Raw genomic sequence first — 18,035 nt, forward strand, 5'->3', positions numbered from 1 at the left:
TTATATTGTTTTTATTAATTATTATTTTTTTGCTTATTTTAGTACATCAAGTTATAATAAATGAAAACGTGAAATGTTGCCTTAGCAACTAGCTGAAATAAAATAAGTTTACTTTTATTATATTTAACTATAATGTAATTTAACAGTCATTTTGTTGCTAGCACAACACTATGTGACGGTATTATATATCATCCATAAAAACTGCTTGTGGCCTACATATAAATAACTGTTACACTCTGAAAGTGCCTGTAATGCTTTGTTATAGTATTTAAAATGATTGTGATTGCATTTCGGTTTCAAAGTACTCTTACTCGGCTGCCGTGGAGGAATACAGGAGCATGATCTCAGTCAGGAGGAGGGACTCTTTCCAGATGGATTACCCAGAAGACCTGCATGGTACGTTACCCGCTGTTTGCCGAGGCTTTGCACGTGCTGTACTCTGTTTGTGTCACGTGTGTTTTGTCTTGCAGTTCGGCTGTATAACTGCTCCGTGGGCCGGGCCGACTGCAGTCGCTGTCACACGGCCGATCAGCAGTACGGGTGTGTGTGGTGTGAAGGGTCTCGCTCCAGCTGCGTCTACAGGAGCTCCTGCACCGAACACGTCCAGCAGACCTGTCCTGCTCCTCACATACACACGGTGAGGGACTCATCTGTTAACTTGTGCTTTTTGTGAGCCATTAATATTATACTTGGTGTTGTGAAAGTGGCAGTTCACCCAAAAATGAAAATTCTGTCATAAACTCCTTGACCTCATTCTGTATTCTGTATTAAAGAAGATCTTCGGTTGCTTATTTTTGTGTGCACTGTCCTTTTAAGAACTTGGAATAAACCTGCCAGGCTAAACTGCATTGTAAAAGGATTTTTCTTCACTGTCTGATACGAACATTATTGTCCTGGAAGGAGTGACCCTTGTCTTTTTAAGTGTAGGAATGCTGTGGTTTCCGTTGCTGGCCTTTCCTTACTGACCCGTGTGTTTGTACAATAGCATAACAGATCACATTATTACACCTGACATGATTAACTGAATCACTTCATAGATGTTTGCATGCAGGAACTCAAGCTTTTCACTGGAGAAAATGTGTGTAATATTGCTAGGGTGTTATGGTCGGTCGCCATGCCATTGCAATAAGGCTAAGGTGTTCTGGTTAGTTGCTAGGGTTCTCTGGGTGGTTGCTAGGTGGAAATTTAAATGAAATAAATAGTTTTATTGAAAGTAAATAATACTTTTATTTACCAAGGAGGCATTAAATTGATCAAAGGTAACAGTAATGACATTTATAATTTAACAAGATTTCTATTTCAAATAAATGCTGTTAAATTCCTTTAAACTTTCTGTTCATCAAAGCAATAAAGACAGGATAAAATGGGTGAGGAAGAAGGAATGAAATGCAAGGAATTTTACACTGAAAAAGCAACTTTTTATATTGCAAAAATTAATTTTCTTAAAACTAAAAAAAATGTGAAAGTTATTATTATAGATTTTAATATTTATTTTTAATTTTAAAAGGTGATTTCAAACTAGAAAAAAACATTTGCCATTAGATTAAAAAAAAGTCAATAATAATCATGTGTAAGTCTCATACAATTCAAATAATATAAATGTATATTGTTTTAAATGTAAAGGATGTTTAGATCATTTTTTTACTGGAAAACAAGACAAAATTATTATTTTTAATTAGTATTTTTCCGGAGCTTTAATAGGATGAGATCAACGGTATATAACACCACACGAATTAAAAGGAAATGATGGAAATACAGTGAGATTTGTGACTTTTTTCAGTAAAGATTTCGATTTCTGTTCTTTTAAACTTTCTGTTCATCAAAGAATCGTGAGAAAGACTGTCACGGTGACACTGAAGACTGGAGTAATGATGCTGAAAATTCTTTGAATTCTCTGAAAATGTTAAACTATATTCACATAGAAAACAGCGGTTTTAAATTGTAATACTATTTCACAAGGTTACTGTTTTCCTGCATTTTAATCAAATAAATGTAGCCTTGGTTTTGAACAATAGTTTAGTGTTTCACGACTCTATACAAATCTATGGGATTGTCATCACTGAGTAGCTTCATGACTGATTTTGTGTTTTCTTGCAGATTGAGCCTCTTTCTGGTCCAGTGGAGGGCGGCACAGTGCTCACAGTGTCTGGCTCTAATCTGGGTCAGAGAGCTGAAGACATCCAGCACTCGGTGACTGTAGCCGGAGTCCCCTGCACGGTCATCCCCGACAGATACGAGGTGTCCTCCAGGTAAATCAGACAGCACTCTGTCGGACTGTAAAGTATGTGAGTGAGGGCATGCTGGATATTACTGCCACTCGTTAATGACACTGTATTATTGGCTTCAGGCAATTCAGCTCCACAGTGTGATGAAGAGTATTGACCCAGTGCACTGATTAATGGGAGGTCTCTTTGTGTGCCTGTTAGTATTGTTTGTGAGACCACAGCGAGTGCAGGGGAGCAGAGCGGCCACATCTCGGTGCAGGTTAAAGGCGGAGGAATCGGGCAATCTGCCCAGCGCTTCCGTTACCAGGTAACCATTAATCCAACAGGCCACAAAAGGGATAAAAATGGTTTAGCCAGAATGAATAACATGCAAGGAATTCATTTTGTATTTATTAAAAGGCAGGGAGGTATTTGGCCATTTTAAAACAACTTTGTACACTGCAGAATGAATTTTCTTCAACAGTGTTTTTGTATTGTCATACTTCAAACTTTATTATTGTTATTTTTATTAAAATTGTGAACGGTATTAAGCTTTGTTTTCCGAGTATATATTTTAACGTTTATTTTTATTTTAAAATACATTTTTAAGAAAGGAAATATAGTGGGATTAATGCTATAAAAGTTATGAAAATATTTGTTAAAAATACGTGTCTTATACAGTTCAATAATATAAATGTATATTGTTTTTAAAAGGATTTTTAGTTTTTACTGGAAAATAAGAAATTTAAGAGGATGAGGAAATATAGTGAGATTTATGCTTCAAAAATTTTTTAAAAGTGAGTGAAAATGTAAAAAAATATATATATTAAATGTTTAAGTCTTAAACTATTCAATAAAGTAAGTGTATTTTATTGTAAAGGTTTTTAGATATTTTTTTTACTGGAAAACAAGACCAAAATATGATGTCTTTTTCAGGGCTTTAATACCACACAAATTAAAGGAAAAAATGGAATTGAAAAATGAAATATAGTGAGATTTAAAAGCAATTTGCTAATAGAGTGAATTTTTAAAAATGTTATTAAAAATATTTTTAAGAATGTGGAAATCTTATACAAGTTAATGAAGTAAATGTATCTTATTTGAATGATTTTTAGATATCTGTACTTAAAAACACAACCAAAATAGTATGCGTTATTCAGGGGCTTTAATACGATTTTTAATCATGTGTAGGAGTGTATAGATTAATAGGATAATAATACCACACAATGTAAAGGAAAAAAGGAAGGAACAAAAGATAATATAATGAGCTTTTATGGTTAAAACAAGATTTTTTTTAAAAATGGTAACACTACTTAAAGCCTTTATGTATAATGCATTCTAAAAGTAGTTTTAATGCATTAATTATGCCTTGTAATGCACCTTATAATGCATTGTACAGTCTTATACATAATTGTAACCACAGTTAATACATTATAACACTTATTAATTCATTGTTACACTATCCATTTTAAATTCGGTTATAATTGTTTACGACAAGATATAATGTATTATAATGCACATTATAAATAATTATAATGCATTATACCCTTTAATAACCCTTTATAATACATTATACGTAAAGGCTTTAAGTCAAATTAAAGGAAAAAATGGAATTGAAAAATGAAATATAGTGAGATTTAAAAGCAATTTGCTAATAGAGTGAATTTTTAAAAATGTTATTAAAAATATTTTTAAGAATGTGGAAATCTTATACAAGTTAATGAAGTAAATGTATCTTATTTGAATGATTTTTAGATATTTGTACTTAAAAACACAACCAAAATAGTATGCGTTATTCAGGGGCTTTAATAAGATTTTTAATCATGTGTAGGAGTGTATAGATTAATAGGATAATAATACCACACAATGTAAAGGAAAAAAGGAAGAACAAAAGATAATATAATGAGCTTTTATGGTTAAAACAAGATTTTTTTTAAAAATGGTAACACTACTTAAAGCCTTTATGTATAATGCATTCTAAAAGTAGTTTTAATGCATTAATTATGCCTTGTAATGCACCTTATAATGCATTGTAGGTGGAAATTTAAATGAAATAAATAGTTTTATTGAAAGTAAATAATACTTTTATTTACCAAGGAGGCATTAAATTGATCAAAGGTAACAGTAATGACATTTATAATTTAACAAGATTTCTATTTCAAATAAATGCTGTTAAATTCCTTTAAACTTTCTGTTCATCAAAGCAATAAAGACAGGATAAAATGGGTGAGGAAGAAGGAATGAAATGCAAGGAATTTTACACTGAAAAAGCAACTTTTTATATTGCAAAAATTAATTTTCTTAAAACTAAAAAAAATGTGAAAGTTATTATTATAGATTTTAATATTTATTTTTAATTTTAAAAGGTGATTTCAAACTAGAAAAAAACATTTGCCATTAGATTAAAAAAAAGTCAATAATAATCATGTGTAAGTCTCATACAATTCAAATAATATAAATGTATATTGTTTTAAATGTAAAGGATGTTTAGATCATTTTTTTACTGGAAAACAAGACAAAATTATTATTTTTAATTAGTATTTTTCCGGAGCTTTAATAGGATGAGATCAACGGTATATAACACCACACGAATTAAAAGGAAATGATGGAAATACAGTGAGATTTGTGACTTTTTTCAGTAAAGATTTCGATTTCTGTTCTTTTAAACTTTCTGTTCATCAAAGAATCGTGAGAAAGACTGTCACGGTGACACTGAAGACTGGAGTAATGATGCTGAAAATTCTTTGAATTCTCTGAAAATGTTAAACTATATTCACATAGAAAACAGCGGTTTTAAATTGTAATACTATTTCACAAGGTTACTGTTTTCCTGCATTTTAATCAAATAAATGTAGCCTTGGTTTTGAACAATAGTTTAGTGTTTCACGACTCTATACAAATCTATGGGATTGTCATCACTGAGTAGCTTCATGACTGATTTTGTGTTTTCTTGCAGATTGAGCCTCTTTCTGGTCCAGTGGAGGGCGGCACAGTGCTCACAGTGTCTGGCTCTAATCTGGGTCAGAGAGCTGAAGACATCCAGCACTCGGTGACTGTAGCCGGAGTCCCCTGCACGGTCATCCCCGACAGATACGAGGTGTCCTCCAGGTAAATCAGACAGCACTCTGTCGGACTGTAAAGTATGTGAGTGAGGGCATGCTGGATATTACTGCCACTCGTTAATGACACTGTATTATTGGCTTCAGGCAATTCAGCTCCACAGTGTGATGAAGAGTATTGACCCAGTGCACTGATTAATGGGAGGTCTCTTTGTGTGCCTGTTAGTATTGTTTGTGAGACCACAGCGAGTGCAGGGGAGCAGAGCGGCCACATCTCGGTGCAGGTTAAAGGCGGAGGAATCGGGCAATCTGCCCAGCGCTTCCGTTACCAGGTAACCATTAATCCAACAGGCCACAAAAGGGATAAAAATGGTTTAGCCAGAATGAATAACATGCAAGGAATTCATTTTGTATTTATTAAAAGGCAGGGAGGTATTTGGCCATTTTAAAACAACTTTGTACACTGCAGAATGAATTTTCTTCAACAGTGTTTTTGTATTGTCATACTTCAAACTTTATTATTGTTATTTTTATTAAAATTGTGAACGGTATTAAGCTTTGTTTTCCGAGTATATATTTTAACGTTTATTTTTATTTTAAAATACATTTTTAAGAAAGGAAATATAGTGGGATTAATGCTATAAAAGTTATGAAAATATTTGTTAAAAATACGTGTCTTATACAGTTCAATAATATAAATGTATATTGTTTTTAAAAGGATTTTTAGTTTTTACTGGAAAATAAGAAATTTAAGAGGATGAGGAAATATAGTGAGATTTATGCTTCAAAAATTTTTTAAAAGTGAGTGAAAATGTAAAAAAATATATATATTAAATGTTTAAGTCTTAAACTATTCAATAAAGTAAGTGTATTTTATTGTAAAGGTTTTTAGATATTTTTTTTACTGGAAAACAAGACCAAAATATGATGTCTTTTTCAGGGCTTTAATACCACACAAATTAAAGGAAAAAATGGAATTGAAAAATGAAATATAGTGAGATTTAAAAGCAATTTGCTAATAGAGTGAATTTTTAAAAATGTTATTACAAATATTTTTAAGAATGTGGAAATCTTATACAAGTTAATGAAGTAAATGTATCTTATTTGAATGATTTTTAGATATCTGTACTTAAAAACACAACCAAAATAGTATGCGTTATTCAGGGGCTTTAATAAGATTTTTAATCATGTGTAGGAGTGTATAGATTAATAGGATAATAATACCACACAATGTAAAGGAAAAAAGGAAGAACAAAAGATAATATAATGAGCTTTTATGGTTAAAACAAGATTTTTTTTAAAAATGGTAACACTACTTAAAGCCTTTATGTATAATGCATTCTAAAAGTAGTTTTAATGCATTAATTATGCCTTGTAATGCACCTTATAATGCATTGTACAGTCTTATACATAATTGTAACCACAGTTAATACATTATAACACTTATTAATTCATTGTTACACTATCCATTTTAAATTCGGTTATAATTGTTTACGACAAGATATAATGTATTATAATGCACATTATAAATAATTATAATGCATTATACCCTTTAATAACCCTTTATAATACATTATACGTAAAGGCTTTAAGTAAAGTATTAAAGTACAGTATTAAACATTTATTTTTTTAAATGTAAAAATTGTATACATTCAGTTACATAAATATATCTTATTTTACGGTTTTTAGATAGTTTTACTGTATTATTCAGGGCTCGAACAGGATGGGGTCATTGGTGTAACAGCACACATGTATAAGGCAGTGTTTTGTAACGTGTGTGTGTGTGTGTGTGTGTGTGTGTGTGTGTGTGCGCGTGTTCTGTTTTCTAAACTCAAGGACCCAGTGTTATTGGGAGTGTCTCCACTGAAAGGCCCAATGTCAGGAGGCACATCACTCACCATCACGGGACAGAACCTTCTGACGGGCCGTTCCAATGAGATCAGCATCCTGATTGGTGGAGTCCCATGTTACATGTAAGTGACTGTGTAGAGCAGCGTCCTCTACGGCCGTCCAGTCAGACAGAAGTCATCAGTAAATCTCATTATGATATCATCTCTACAACTCATATCATGACAGCTGATTATGTTATAAATAATTAATCATCCTTCTGTTAATGCTGGAAGTCTTTGTAGATCTAAAACAGTGAGCTGTGTCCTAAATATATCAATTCATGAATATAATATACTCCATAAATGACACAGGATTTTTTGTCTTTTATGACTGTTCACATTTGGTAACACTAAGTTAGATTGTTTAGAGTTTTAATACAGTCTGTGTGTTAACAGTTCTCCTGAGCAGTACAACAATGAAGGTGTTGAGTGTGTGACTGGAGGGAGTAACAGAACCGGAGAGAGCGGCGTTACAGTGCGCTTTGGTAGAGCTGAGCGCCATCTACAGGAAGTCGTCTATCAATACACCCCAGACCCCAACGTAACCCATGCTGCTCCCTCCAAAAGCTTCATCAGGTGAGGAGCATGACATGTAAAAGAACTTAAGCATAGTTGTATTTATTTTATTTTTGATTTTTATTAATTTTTTTATACAAAATTGCAGGAAGTATTAAGACTTGTTTGTTGAGAGAATATGTTAGTTTGTTTTTTTATTAATAAATTAAAGAAGGAAATTTAGTTAGATTTATGCTTCAAATAAGAAAACAACATTTTACCAATGGAGTGAGAAAAATATTTTCTCTGAAAACTAATCAAATCAAAAGGTTATCTTGTTTTAAAGATTTTATTTTATTTTATTTTATCAAAACTGCTTGTCCTATGTCGGGGAAATACTGTAGCCTATTTCATTTTATTTATATTAAAAAGCTCCAAAAACTCCTCGGGTGAGTAACATTATATTTAAACAACTTAATTATATTAAACATTTTGCCAGTGACGTCAAAAATAGTATAATAAAAATCAATGAAGTTATCTTGTTTTAAGGATTTTTGTTTATTTTATTTATATATATTATATATATATATATATATATATATATATATTATTTTAAAAAACTACACAAAATAATATATATTATATATATATATATATATATATATATATAGTATTTTACAAAACTGCAAAAGGTACCAAGACTTGTTATATATAGAGAATATGTTTTTTTTACATTTACATTAGTGAATTAAAGAAGGAAATTTAATGAGATATATGCTTCAAATAAGAAAAAAAAAAAACGTTTTGCCAATGTAATTATTTTTTTTATCAACACAAGTCTTATACAATTCAATAAAGTAAATTTATCTCATTTTAATTATTTGATTTTATTTTTACAAACTTAAATAAGTCCTAAGTCTTAATTTCTTATTTATGTAGAGTCATTGCCATAAATGTGAGCAGTCATATGTTTATGTATTTATCTGTCTGATGTCAGAAATTTATCTATAAATTGTCTTATTGTTCTCAAAATTAAAATATAAAAATATGTAATTTTATGCTATCTTTATTTCAAAAGTTACAAAAAAAATTTGATTTATCATCTTAAAAACTCTTTATTGTAATTTACAGAAGGGTTATATATTTGTATTAGGGTTTTAGCAACGTAATATATTAGACACATGCACAGTTTCACCTATTAGCAAATGAAAGATTTGCTATATTTTTTTCGTAATCTGTGATTTGAAAATAAAAATGGGTTATTAGTCCAGCATACATAAGATCCAACATCTGTGTTTGTCTAAGCGGGGGTCGTATCATTCGAGTGTCTGGCCTGCATCTGGACGTGGTACAGGAGCCTCGTATCCACGTGACCCTGACGCCTCTGGAGCCGCACTCACAGAAGAGGAAGAGGAGGAGGAGGAGGAGCAGTGTGGATTACAGTCTCCTCAGAAGAGCTCGGCGGATCATCCCAGAACCCAACTGTCCTGAAGATAGTCTCTGTGTCGTCAAACAGGTAGAGTTCACACAAGTGAGTCTGTGCTTGTGCTTTCTCACAGCATTAAACAAACTGTCCAGTATGCACATGTCAGTCATTGTAACACAGTTGGTTTCCTCGTGTCCTGTTCCTGATCAGGTGGAGGAGCGGTGCACAGTGAACAGCTCAACTCTGATCCTGTGTCCCACTCCGGAGGTGGGGCCCGAGGCCCTACGTGCTGCTGTCAGTGTGCATTTCCTCCTGGATAACCTCCACTTTGAGTTTGAGGCGGTCAGCGGCAGCCCCTTCAGTTATGAGCCCAATCCTGTTCTTCATAGCCTCAATCAACACGACCCCAGCAAACCCTTCAGACACAAACCCGGCAGCATCATCTCTGTGGAGGTCAGGCCCTTCTCAACTGTATATTAATTCACTGAAGATTGTTATTTTGTTATATCAAAAACATAGTGTAACTATAGAATTCAAAGCCCCAAAACTAATAATAGTTAATATAACTGAACTATAACTGAAATATTATATTATATTAATTATATATTATATTATATTATATTATACCATGGTCTGTCTGAATACTGGATTCTGATTGGCTGGCAGGTATGCATTAAAACTCTTTAATGCACAGGTAGTTCCAAGTCAGTTTATTCATCGTTCTATATTAATGTGCTGCTTTAATTGATGCACACAAACCCACACATATCACTTTCACACAAACACACACAGACAGACAGGGAGAGAGAGAGCCGGAGATCGCAGATTGCATAAGACAAATACGGCCACCCCCACAACTAGTAAAAATATTATTTGTGCAGCCCTGCTGTCTTTTGTCCTACTGTGACCGTTCCATATTAATGCACTGCTTTAATTGATGCACACAAACCCACACACATCAATCGCACACATGCACAGAGAGAGAGAGAGAGAGAGGGAGGGGAGTGAGAGTCGGAGATTGCAGACACACACACACAAACTTGTCAATGCTTCCCCGCGACTTTTATTAATAAAATAGCCTAGATACTAGATCACTACATTATATTTCATCAGCAACGAGGTGTGAAATCGCTGTTTTTGAAGTAACACAGCTTCATTGTTTGTAGAGAGACGCACAGACGAAGGTAACGCACACACAACTGTCATCTCTCTTTCTCTCTCTCTCTCTCTCTCTCTCTCGATCGATATATAAATAATTCAAATACATGCTATAATTCAAATAAATGTTATCTTACCGCACTATTTCATCTCTGTGTCTGATTTGAAGTGGGAAGAATGCTAGCGCTAACGTGCCGTAACTGATTAAAATAAGCGTCATTTTTACCCTTCCGGTCAAATATTGCACCGCAAACATCCTTAACAACTTTTACTGGTCAATGCTGGCAAATGACCATAGTGGTATAAGCGGGATAATGCACGGCTAGCTGTGCATTATCCCTTACTTATATTATATTATAGTATAGTATAGTATAGGTAAACCATAATAACTACCGAGATTTCTTTCTTTACAATTACATAAAAATTGTATTTAATACAAATTTAAAAATGAAATTACAATGAATTATATTATATTATATTATATTATATTATATATTATTATACTATATTATATCATATTATATTATTTTTTATTTAATGAAATAATGAAGTAAAAAGATTGCATTGTGCTAAAAAACATACTGTAACTCCAGAATGGAATCTCGTCCCCTGTGTATTAATGCACAACAGATTATTTGGTTATATACACTCGAATGGCCCATGAATTGTACATAAAAATGACAAGCGCTTTGTCTGAATTTGGATTCTAGGGGGAGAATCTGGACCTGGCCATGTCTAAGGACGAGGTGGTTGCTCTGATTGGTGATGGAGAGTGTGCTGTGAAGACTCTAACCAGAAACCACCTGTACTGTGAGCCTCCGACACAGCAGCCGTCAGTGGCAGCGACCAAGAAACGAGAGGCTGCCGACACGCTCCCAGAGTTCACTGTACGCCAACCTATATCTGTCCTCTTTTGTGTTTGCAGTGTTTCCCAATGATACGATATGGAAATCAGTTTTTTGTGTGTGTTTGTGTAGGTGAGGATGGGGAATCTGAACTTTTCTCTGGGACGGGTGCAGTATGATTCTCAGGGCCCGGCTGCGTTCCCTCTGGAGGCCCAGGTGGGAGTCGGGTTGGGAGCCTCCATCGTGGCTCTTATTGTGCTGGTTATCGTACTCATATACAGGTATTCCCACACAGATTATACAGTTTATTACTCATTTTAGACTTGCGTTGGGATCAAAAAGTGATGATGATAATAATAATAATAATAATAGTAATACAATTTATTATTCTCCACGAGTTTAAAATCTGATTATCACATTATGAAGCATGAGACCATTGAGAACACACAAACATTTAGTTGTATTAAATTTGTCAAAATACTAACTTTTTGTTTGTTTTCGAATTTAAATTTAAAAATGTTTGATTTACAGTATTGTCTCGGATACCCCAGTGTACAGTACATATGTTTATGCTTGGTATGCTTGTAACAATAGATTTATTACACATTTGTTTATCTTTGCTAATGTTAGCTAATGAAAATACAGTTGTTCATTGTTAGTTCATGTTAGTTCACAGTGCATTAACTAATGTTAACAAACACAACTTGTGATTTTAATAATACATTAGTAAATGCTGAAATTAACTAAGATTAATAAATGCTGTAGAAGTATTGTTCATTCTTAGTTCATGTTAACTAATGTAGTTAACTAATGGTAACTAATGAACCTTATTGTAAAGTGTTACCTTTATATTTATTATGTGTTTGTGTGTGTTTAACAGGAGGAAAAGCAAGCAAGCACTAAGAGACTATAAGAAAGTCCAGATCCAACTGGAGAATTTGGAGACGAGTGTCCGAGACCGCTGTAAAAAGGAGTTCACAGGTCAGACGCTCCCACATAAACATCAGCCAGACTTGGACGACATGCTTGAAATGCCTTTATAATAAACCGTGTGTGTGTGTGTATTATGTGCAGATCTGATGACTGAGATGATGGATGTGTCCAGTGATCTCATGGGCTCTGGGATTCCAGTCCTGGATTATCGTAAATACTCCGAGAGGATTTTCTTCCCTGGTCACCGTGATTCTCCTCTGAGACGGGACCTTGACGTTCCCGCCTGTCGCCGGGCCACAGTGGAGCAAGGCCTGGTTCAGCTCTCTAACCTGCTGAACAGCAAACTGTTCCTCACCAAGGTGGGCTTTCCTTAAACCTGTGAGAAAGAATTAGTCAAACAGCCGAACTGGATTATATGGACCATTAAGGTTTTAAGGCTGGGTGTGTCCTCATCTCATATCCGTCATATACTTCCCTACAGTTCATCCACACTCTGGAAGCCCAGCGGACCTTCTCTCCACGGGACAGGGCGTATGTGGCCTCCCTCCTCACAGTGGCGCTGCACGGCAAGCTGGAGTATTTCACAGACATCCTAAAAACTCTGCTTAGTCACCTGGTGGAGCAGTACACCACTAAAAACCCCAAACTCATGCTGCGCAGGTCAGTAGTGACGAGTCTGTTTGTCAGATTTGAATTAAAATCACTGTACACTGTAATCACATGAATACACTGCTGATAACTGTGGCGTCATTGATTCTCAGTGGAAATCTCTCATGTGTTGTAGGACCGAGTCTGTGGTGGAGAAGCTGTTGACTAACTGGATGTCCATATGTCTTTACACCTTCCTCAGGGTGAGTGACGCTTGTTTTGCTTTGGGTTTGGTTCACAAGGGCTCAGTAAAAGATACAATGAAATGGATGAGAGATTGTACTAGTTACATATTTAACCACAGTACTTGTAGTTAAATATGTAACTAGTCCATAGTAAAAGCAACTTACATCGCAGATTAATACAATTAATTAACAATGTAAATTTTATACAGAAGGTCATCTTTAACCCTGTAAAGCCTAATGTATCACGCAAATTTCTATGGGCTCTAAATTATCGATGTGATCAAAACTTTGCTGAAACTACATGCTGTCTGTCGTCTGATTGAGAGTATGTACTGTTTTAGCAAGGAAAAGGCCTTTTAGTATTGTAAAGAATTTGTATAATTAGTGTATTTAGTACAACTGTCCATCTTCAGACTGTGGTACACGTGCCCTTTTTGCTGTGAAATCTTTACTGATTTTTATAAAGTAAACATAATTTTATATTGTTAGTAATATTTGCATAACTGAATGTAAGCTTAACTTGGTATTTAATATTTCACATCCATGTATTTGTGTATTTAGTAAGTAGCCATGTTTGTTTGTCATATGGCAGGACACAGCAGGTGAGGCGTTCTACATGCTGTTCAGAGCCATAAAGCACCAGGTGGATAAAGGTCCAGTAGATGCTGTTTCAGGCAAAGCCAAATACACACTCAACGACAACCGACTGCTGCGGGAAGACGTGGAGTACCGCACACTGGTGAGACACACACACTCTCTACACTGATGCAGAAATGAACTTTATACTAAAGTGTCATGCATAATCTAGATAAAAAAGATTGATATTTTACTGTTTCTTTATGTGTTTTTCCTCAGTGGCATTGTTTTCAATCTGATAACTCGTTCACACCTGACATATAATATGACAGAGTCCTAAAAAAGATATGGAAAGTTTTTCAACTTTTAAGCAAACAACTGCTTTTCAACCTCTTTCCGTGTTGTTCTGTAGACTCTGAATGTTCTGGTGAGCAGCGGAGGTGCTGGTGAGTCTCAGACGGTCCCCACTAAAGTGCTGGATTGTGACACCATCACACAGGTGAAGGAGAAGATTGTGGAGCAGACATTGAAGGGCACGTCATACTCCCAGAGACCCTCCGCAGACTCCGTGCATCTGGGTAAGATGCACCAAGCCAATTATTAAAAGAAAAGTATATTTATATGCATAGTTACTGTATATTTGTTACTTGAAATACATAAAAATGAATGATTTAAAAAATGTTTATATAAAACTATTTAATTATATATTTAATCACTTATTTAATATAAAATAAAATAATACGATTTTATAAATATATAATTTAATATTTTTATAATAAGGCATTTATTTGTAGTTCCTGTGATCCCGTGTTTTATAGAGTGGAGGGCGGGAATGGCTGGTCATCTAATCTTGTCGGATCAGGACTTGACATCAGTGGTTCAGGGGTCCTGGAAACGCCTCAACACTTTACAACACTACAAGGTCTCTCTAGTTGTACCTCAATCTATTGACTTCATTTTGTGGAATGCAATTTTGCATGCTGTATTTTTTTTGAGTCATTGTTGATTTGTAAGTGTTTCCTATATCTCTTCAGGTCCCAGATGGAGCAACAGTAACACTGGTGTCACGACAATCCAAGCAAATCCACCACGACAGCCATGACTACATACCCGGAGAGAGTAGGTTTCCTTGTTTTTAAGCATGACGTGGTGTTTAGAGTGTTAAAAACATCAAAATTTACCAAATCAGTGTAGAATTCAGTTGATATGCAGGTTTGCATATACTGATAGTTCTAATCAGAATATAGAGTTGAACTATCTTAGTTGTTAGTTTTAAAATATTAGTTTTACTAACTTTTTCCTTTTTTATTGACGTTTCAAATAATTATTTATTTATTTGTTATGATTAGTAATATCTTTTCATTTATATCCATGAAGTTCCACATAAAAAAATCTAATTAATTACATATATACATATATAATTTACGGTTTCATTCAAAAGCAGACATTACAGATTGTTTATTTAATATACTCTACTGTTAAAAGTTTGGGGTCAGTAAAAAGAAATTAATGCTTATATTTAGAAAGGATGCACTAAATTGAAGAAAAGTGACAAAGACAAAAATGTAACTTTCTATTCATCAAAGAGTTCTGAAAAAAAGCCATATTTTGGTTTCTGCAATAATATTAAGCAGCACAACTGTTTTCAACATTGATAATAATAGGAAATGTTTCTTGAGCAGCAAATCGGCCTATTAGAATGATTTCTGAAGGATCATGTGACATTAAAGACTGGAGTAATGATGCTGAAGTTTCAGCTTTGCATCACAGGAATAAATTACATTTTAAGATACGTATATTCAAACAGAAAATGGTTATTTTAAATTGTAACAATATTTCACAATATTACTGTTAATATTTGATCAAATAAATGCAGCCTTGGTGAGCATAAGAGACTTTTTTTTTAAATAAAAACTTTAAAATCTTACCGTCCCCAAACCTTTGAACTGTAGCGTACAAACCAAAATACTTCAAAGAAAACCGTTTGCTCATACCTCTCATATGTTCATATATTCTTTCTTTCCTCTCTCAGAGACCCCGATGTTGGAGGATGGAGACGAAGGAGGAGTGAAGCAGTGGCACCTGGTGAAGGCCGGTGAGGAGGCGGAGCTACCCAAACACAGACGGGGCAGTCTGAGAGACAAAGAGCGTGAGAGAGCCAAGGCCATCCCAGAGATCTACCTCACACGCCTGCTGTCTGTGAAGGTACCGCACACACACTCCACTGTCACACTTCACTTTAAATAGGGCCAGATGGATCACCTGTACTGTGTGTTTTAGGGTACACTGCAGAAGTTCGTAGACGATCTGTTCACTGTGATTCTGAGCACCAGTCAGCCGGTTCCTCTGGCTGTCAAATATTTCTTTGATCTGTTGGACGACCAGGCTGCACAGCACAACATTACAGACCCAGAGACAATCCACATATGGAAAACAAACAGGTTGGTAAATAATTATTTTAAGGATAAACCAAGAATCATGGGTAATTTGGTCCCAACTTGTATTTTGACTTTGTTTTGCAGCTTGCCACTGAGATTCTGGATTAATATCTTGAAGAACCCTCAGTTTATCTTCGATGTTCAGGCCTCTGACAATGTAGACGCAGTGCTGTCAGTCATTGCTCAGACATTCATGGACTCCTGCACTATCGCCGACCACAAACTGGGCAGGGTAAGCCAATCAAAATAAAGCTGGAAGAGATGGATTGTGGGAAGGATCCAGATAGAGAGATCAGCTGCTAATGACTTTCTGTGTTGTACATACAGGATTCCCCAATCAACAAGCTCCTGTATGCTCGGGACATCCCACGCTACAAACAAATGGTGGAGAGGTGAGTTCAGATAGCTCATATTAATGCAGTTTAATGCGTAATGACATGTACTCACCATACTTTGTTGATTGTATTTCATCAGATATTATTCAGATATAAGACAGACCATCCCTGTCAGTGACCAAGAGATGAACTCCTCTCTAGCTGAACTCTCTAGGGTGAGTTATGGGCATTTACCTAGTCTGTGATACTCGGGTTACCATATTTGCCTCTGTAAAAGTTGGGGAATGTTTTAAGATTAAGTTTCTGTATGAATCCTTCTGTCAAGTCCTACAAAATGTATAGCTCCGATTTCATTTCTGTTTATAAAATTTTCCAGCCATTTAAAATTTTCTGATAAATGTACTTTGTACTATATAATTATTATAAGCTGTTGGTCTGATTCACATGAAATTTGGCATGCATGGTCTTGAGACACTCGTGACAAAAAGTTATCAAAAGGATTTCGATTTGCCTAAACGTTGCAAAAAATGATGAATATTTGAGGTGTTGCCTGTTGTAACTAATAGATTGATATCTGGTGAATGCAAAATCCAATTTTCAAGAAACTTAAAGTGATAGTTTACCCAAAAATGAAAATTACCCCTTGATTTACTCACTCTCAAGCCATCCTAGGCGTATATGATTTTTTTTTCTTTCAGACGAATACAGTCAGAGTTATATTAAAAACATTTCCTGGCTCTTCCAAGCTGTATAATAGCAGTGAATGGTGGTTGAGATTTTGAAGCCCAAAAAAGTGCATCCATCCATCATAAAAAGTGCTCCACATGGCGTAGTGGGTTAATAAAGGCCTTCTGGAGTCTATGCGTTTGTGTAAGAAAAATATAGATATTTAAAACTTTATAAACCGTAATCTTTAGCTTCTACTAACTGTTGTACGCACATACAAGAGAAAGTGGTGTTCCAGCGGATGACGTAGCCGTAACGCATTTTTAATTGTAACTACTTCATTATGATATTAATATTTACCCTCTGCTATGCTTCCTTTGCAGAACTACTCTAATGAAGTTAATCATCTAGTGGCATTGCATGAGTTGTACAAGTATATCAACAAATACTATGATCAGGTGAGAACTTCGGTATATTCTGTCTCTCTCTCTCTCTCTCTCTCTCTCTGTATGTTTGTTTTACATTCAAATTGTATTAATAGAATTTTTTAAAAGAAAAAGTGTTATATCAAACAGGAATTGTTTGATTATTAAACTGAAATCATATTTTAAAGGTAGGTCATCTTTTGTCTGTTTTGGGTGCTTTGCCCTTTAGATGAGTTATTGATATTTGCATGCTCTGGTGTGAATAGTGATGAAGGGGCTTGACAGCACGTTCTTGTCATGCACTCATGCTTTGGCACGTGTTTTATAGCAACCTAGTAGCAAAACGATGCACAGTATTAACAGTGACAAAAATAAACTTTCATTGCAAACATCTCCTGCCCTACTGCCCCACATTTAAAAGTAGAGCAATATTTGCTGGTAGACATTACTTTTATCATGAGGAATCACAATTTTCTTGATCTTTCGAGAATAAAGGATTTGTTGTACTATTAACATATGTCACTTTAGGTCACTTAAACACCTGACCTTTTCTTGTAAAAGTTTACTGTGTGCTTTTGCAACTTTCTGATGTCAGACAGATGGATATGAACACTGTCAGTTAAAGGCAGAGTAAGTGATTTCTGGTAGCCAATGTTGATATTTGAAATCACCAAAACAACAGAGGAAGTAGAATAAATACTGTTATTCAAAAACCCGAGAAACTAAAAATAAGAGTAAAATGTGGTAAAGTCT

General features: G+C 34.6%; 1 protein-coding gene across 1 annotated transcript in view; it reads left to right on the forward strand.

Moving 5' to 3' along the window:
• Positions 1-18,035, forward strand: part of LOC107726992 (plexin-B1-like) — an 86,842-nt gene that overhangs the window by 66,919 nt on the left and 1,888 nt on the right. Inside the window, exons 16-39 of the mRNA XM_016536731.1 lie at positions 303-396; positions 471-637; positions 2,098-2,249; positions 2,427-2,532; positions 7,100-7,236; positions 7,549-7,728; positions 8,953-9,163; positions 9,284-9,526; positions 10,942-11,118; positions 11,209-11,357; positions 11,957-12,057; positions 12,151-12,368; positions 12,491-12,669; positions 12,794-12,860; positions 13,435-13,581; positions 13,831-13,996; positions 14,237-14,340; positions 14,453-14,537; positions 15,451-15,623; positions 15,699-15,859; positions 15,941-16,088; positions 16,184-16,248; positions 16,331-16,406; positions 17,241-17,315. Of these exons, the coding sequence (XP_016392217.1) occupies positions 303-396; positions 471-637; positions 2,098-2,249; positions 2,427-2,532; positions 7,100-7,236; positions 7,549-7,728; positions 8,953-9,163; positions 9,284-9,526; positions 10,942-11,118; positions 11,209-11,357; positions 11,957-12,057; positions 12,151-12,368; positions 12,491-12,669; positions 12,794-12,860; positions 13,435-13,581; positions 13,831-13,996; positions 14,237-14,340; positions 14,453-14,537; positions 15,451-15,623; positions 15,699-15,859; positions 15,941-16,088; positions 16,184-16,248; positions 16,331-16,406; positions 17,241-17,315 (3,381 nt within the window). The remainder of the gene's footprint in view (positions 1-302; positions 397-470; positions 638-2,097; positions 2,250-2,426; positions 2,533-7,099; positions 7,237-7,548; positions 7,729-8,952; positions 9,164-9,283; positions 9,527-10,941; positions 11,119-11,208; positions 11,358-11,956; positions 12,058-12,150; positions 12,369-12,490; positions 12,670-12,793; positions 12,861-13,434; positions 13,582-13,830; positions 13,997-14,236; positions 14,341-14,452; positions 14,538-15,450; positions 15,624-15,698; positions 15,860-15,940; positions 16,089-16,183; positions 16,249-16,330; positions 16,407-17,240; positions 17,316-18,035) is intronic.

The sequence above is a fragment of the Sinocyclocheilus rhinocerous genome, unplaced genomic scaffold, assembly GCF_001515625.1.
Source record: "Sinocyclocheilus rhinocerous isolate Xijiao unplaced genomic scaffold, SAMN03320098_v1.1 scaffold666, whole genome shotgun sequence".
In the NCBI taxonomy this organism is placed as follows: Eukaryota; Metazoa; Chordata; class Actinopteri; order Cypriniformes; family Cyprinidae; genus Sinocyclocheilus; species Sinocyclocheilus rhinocerous.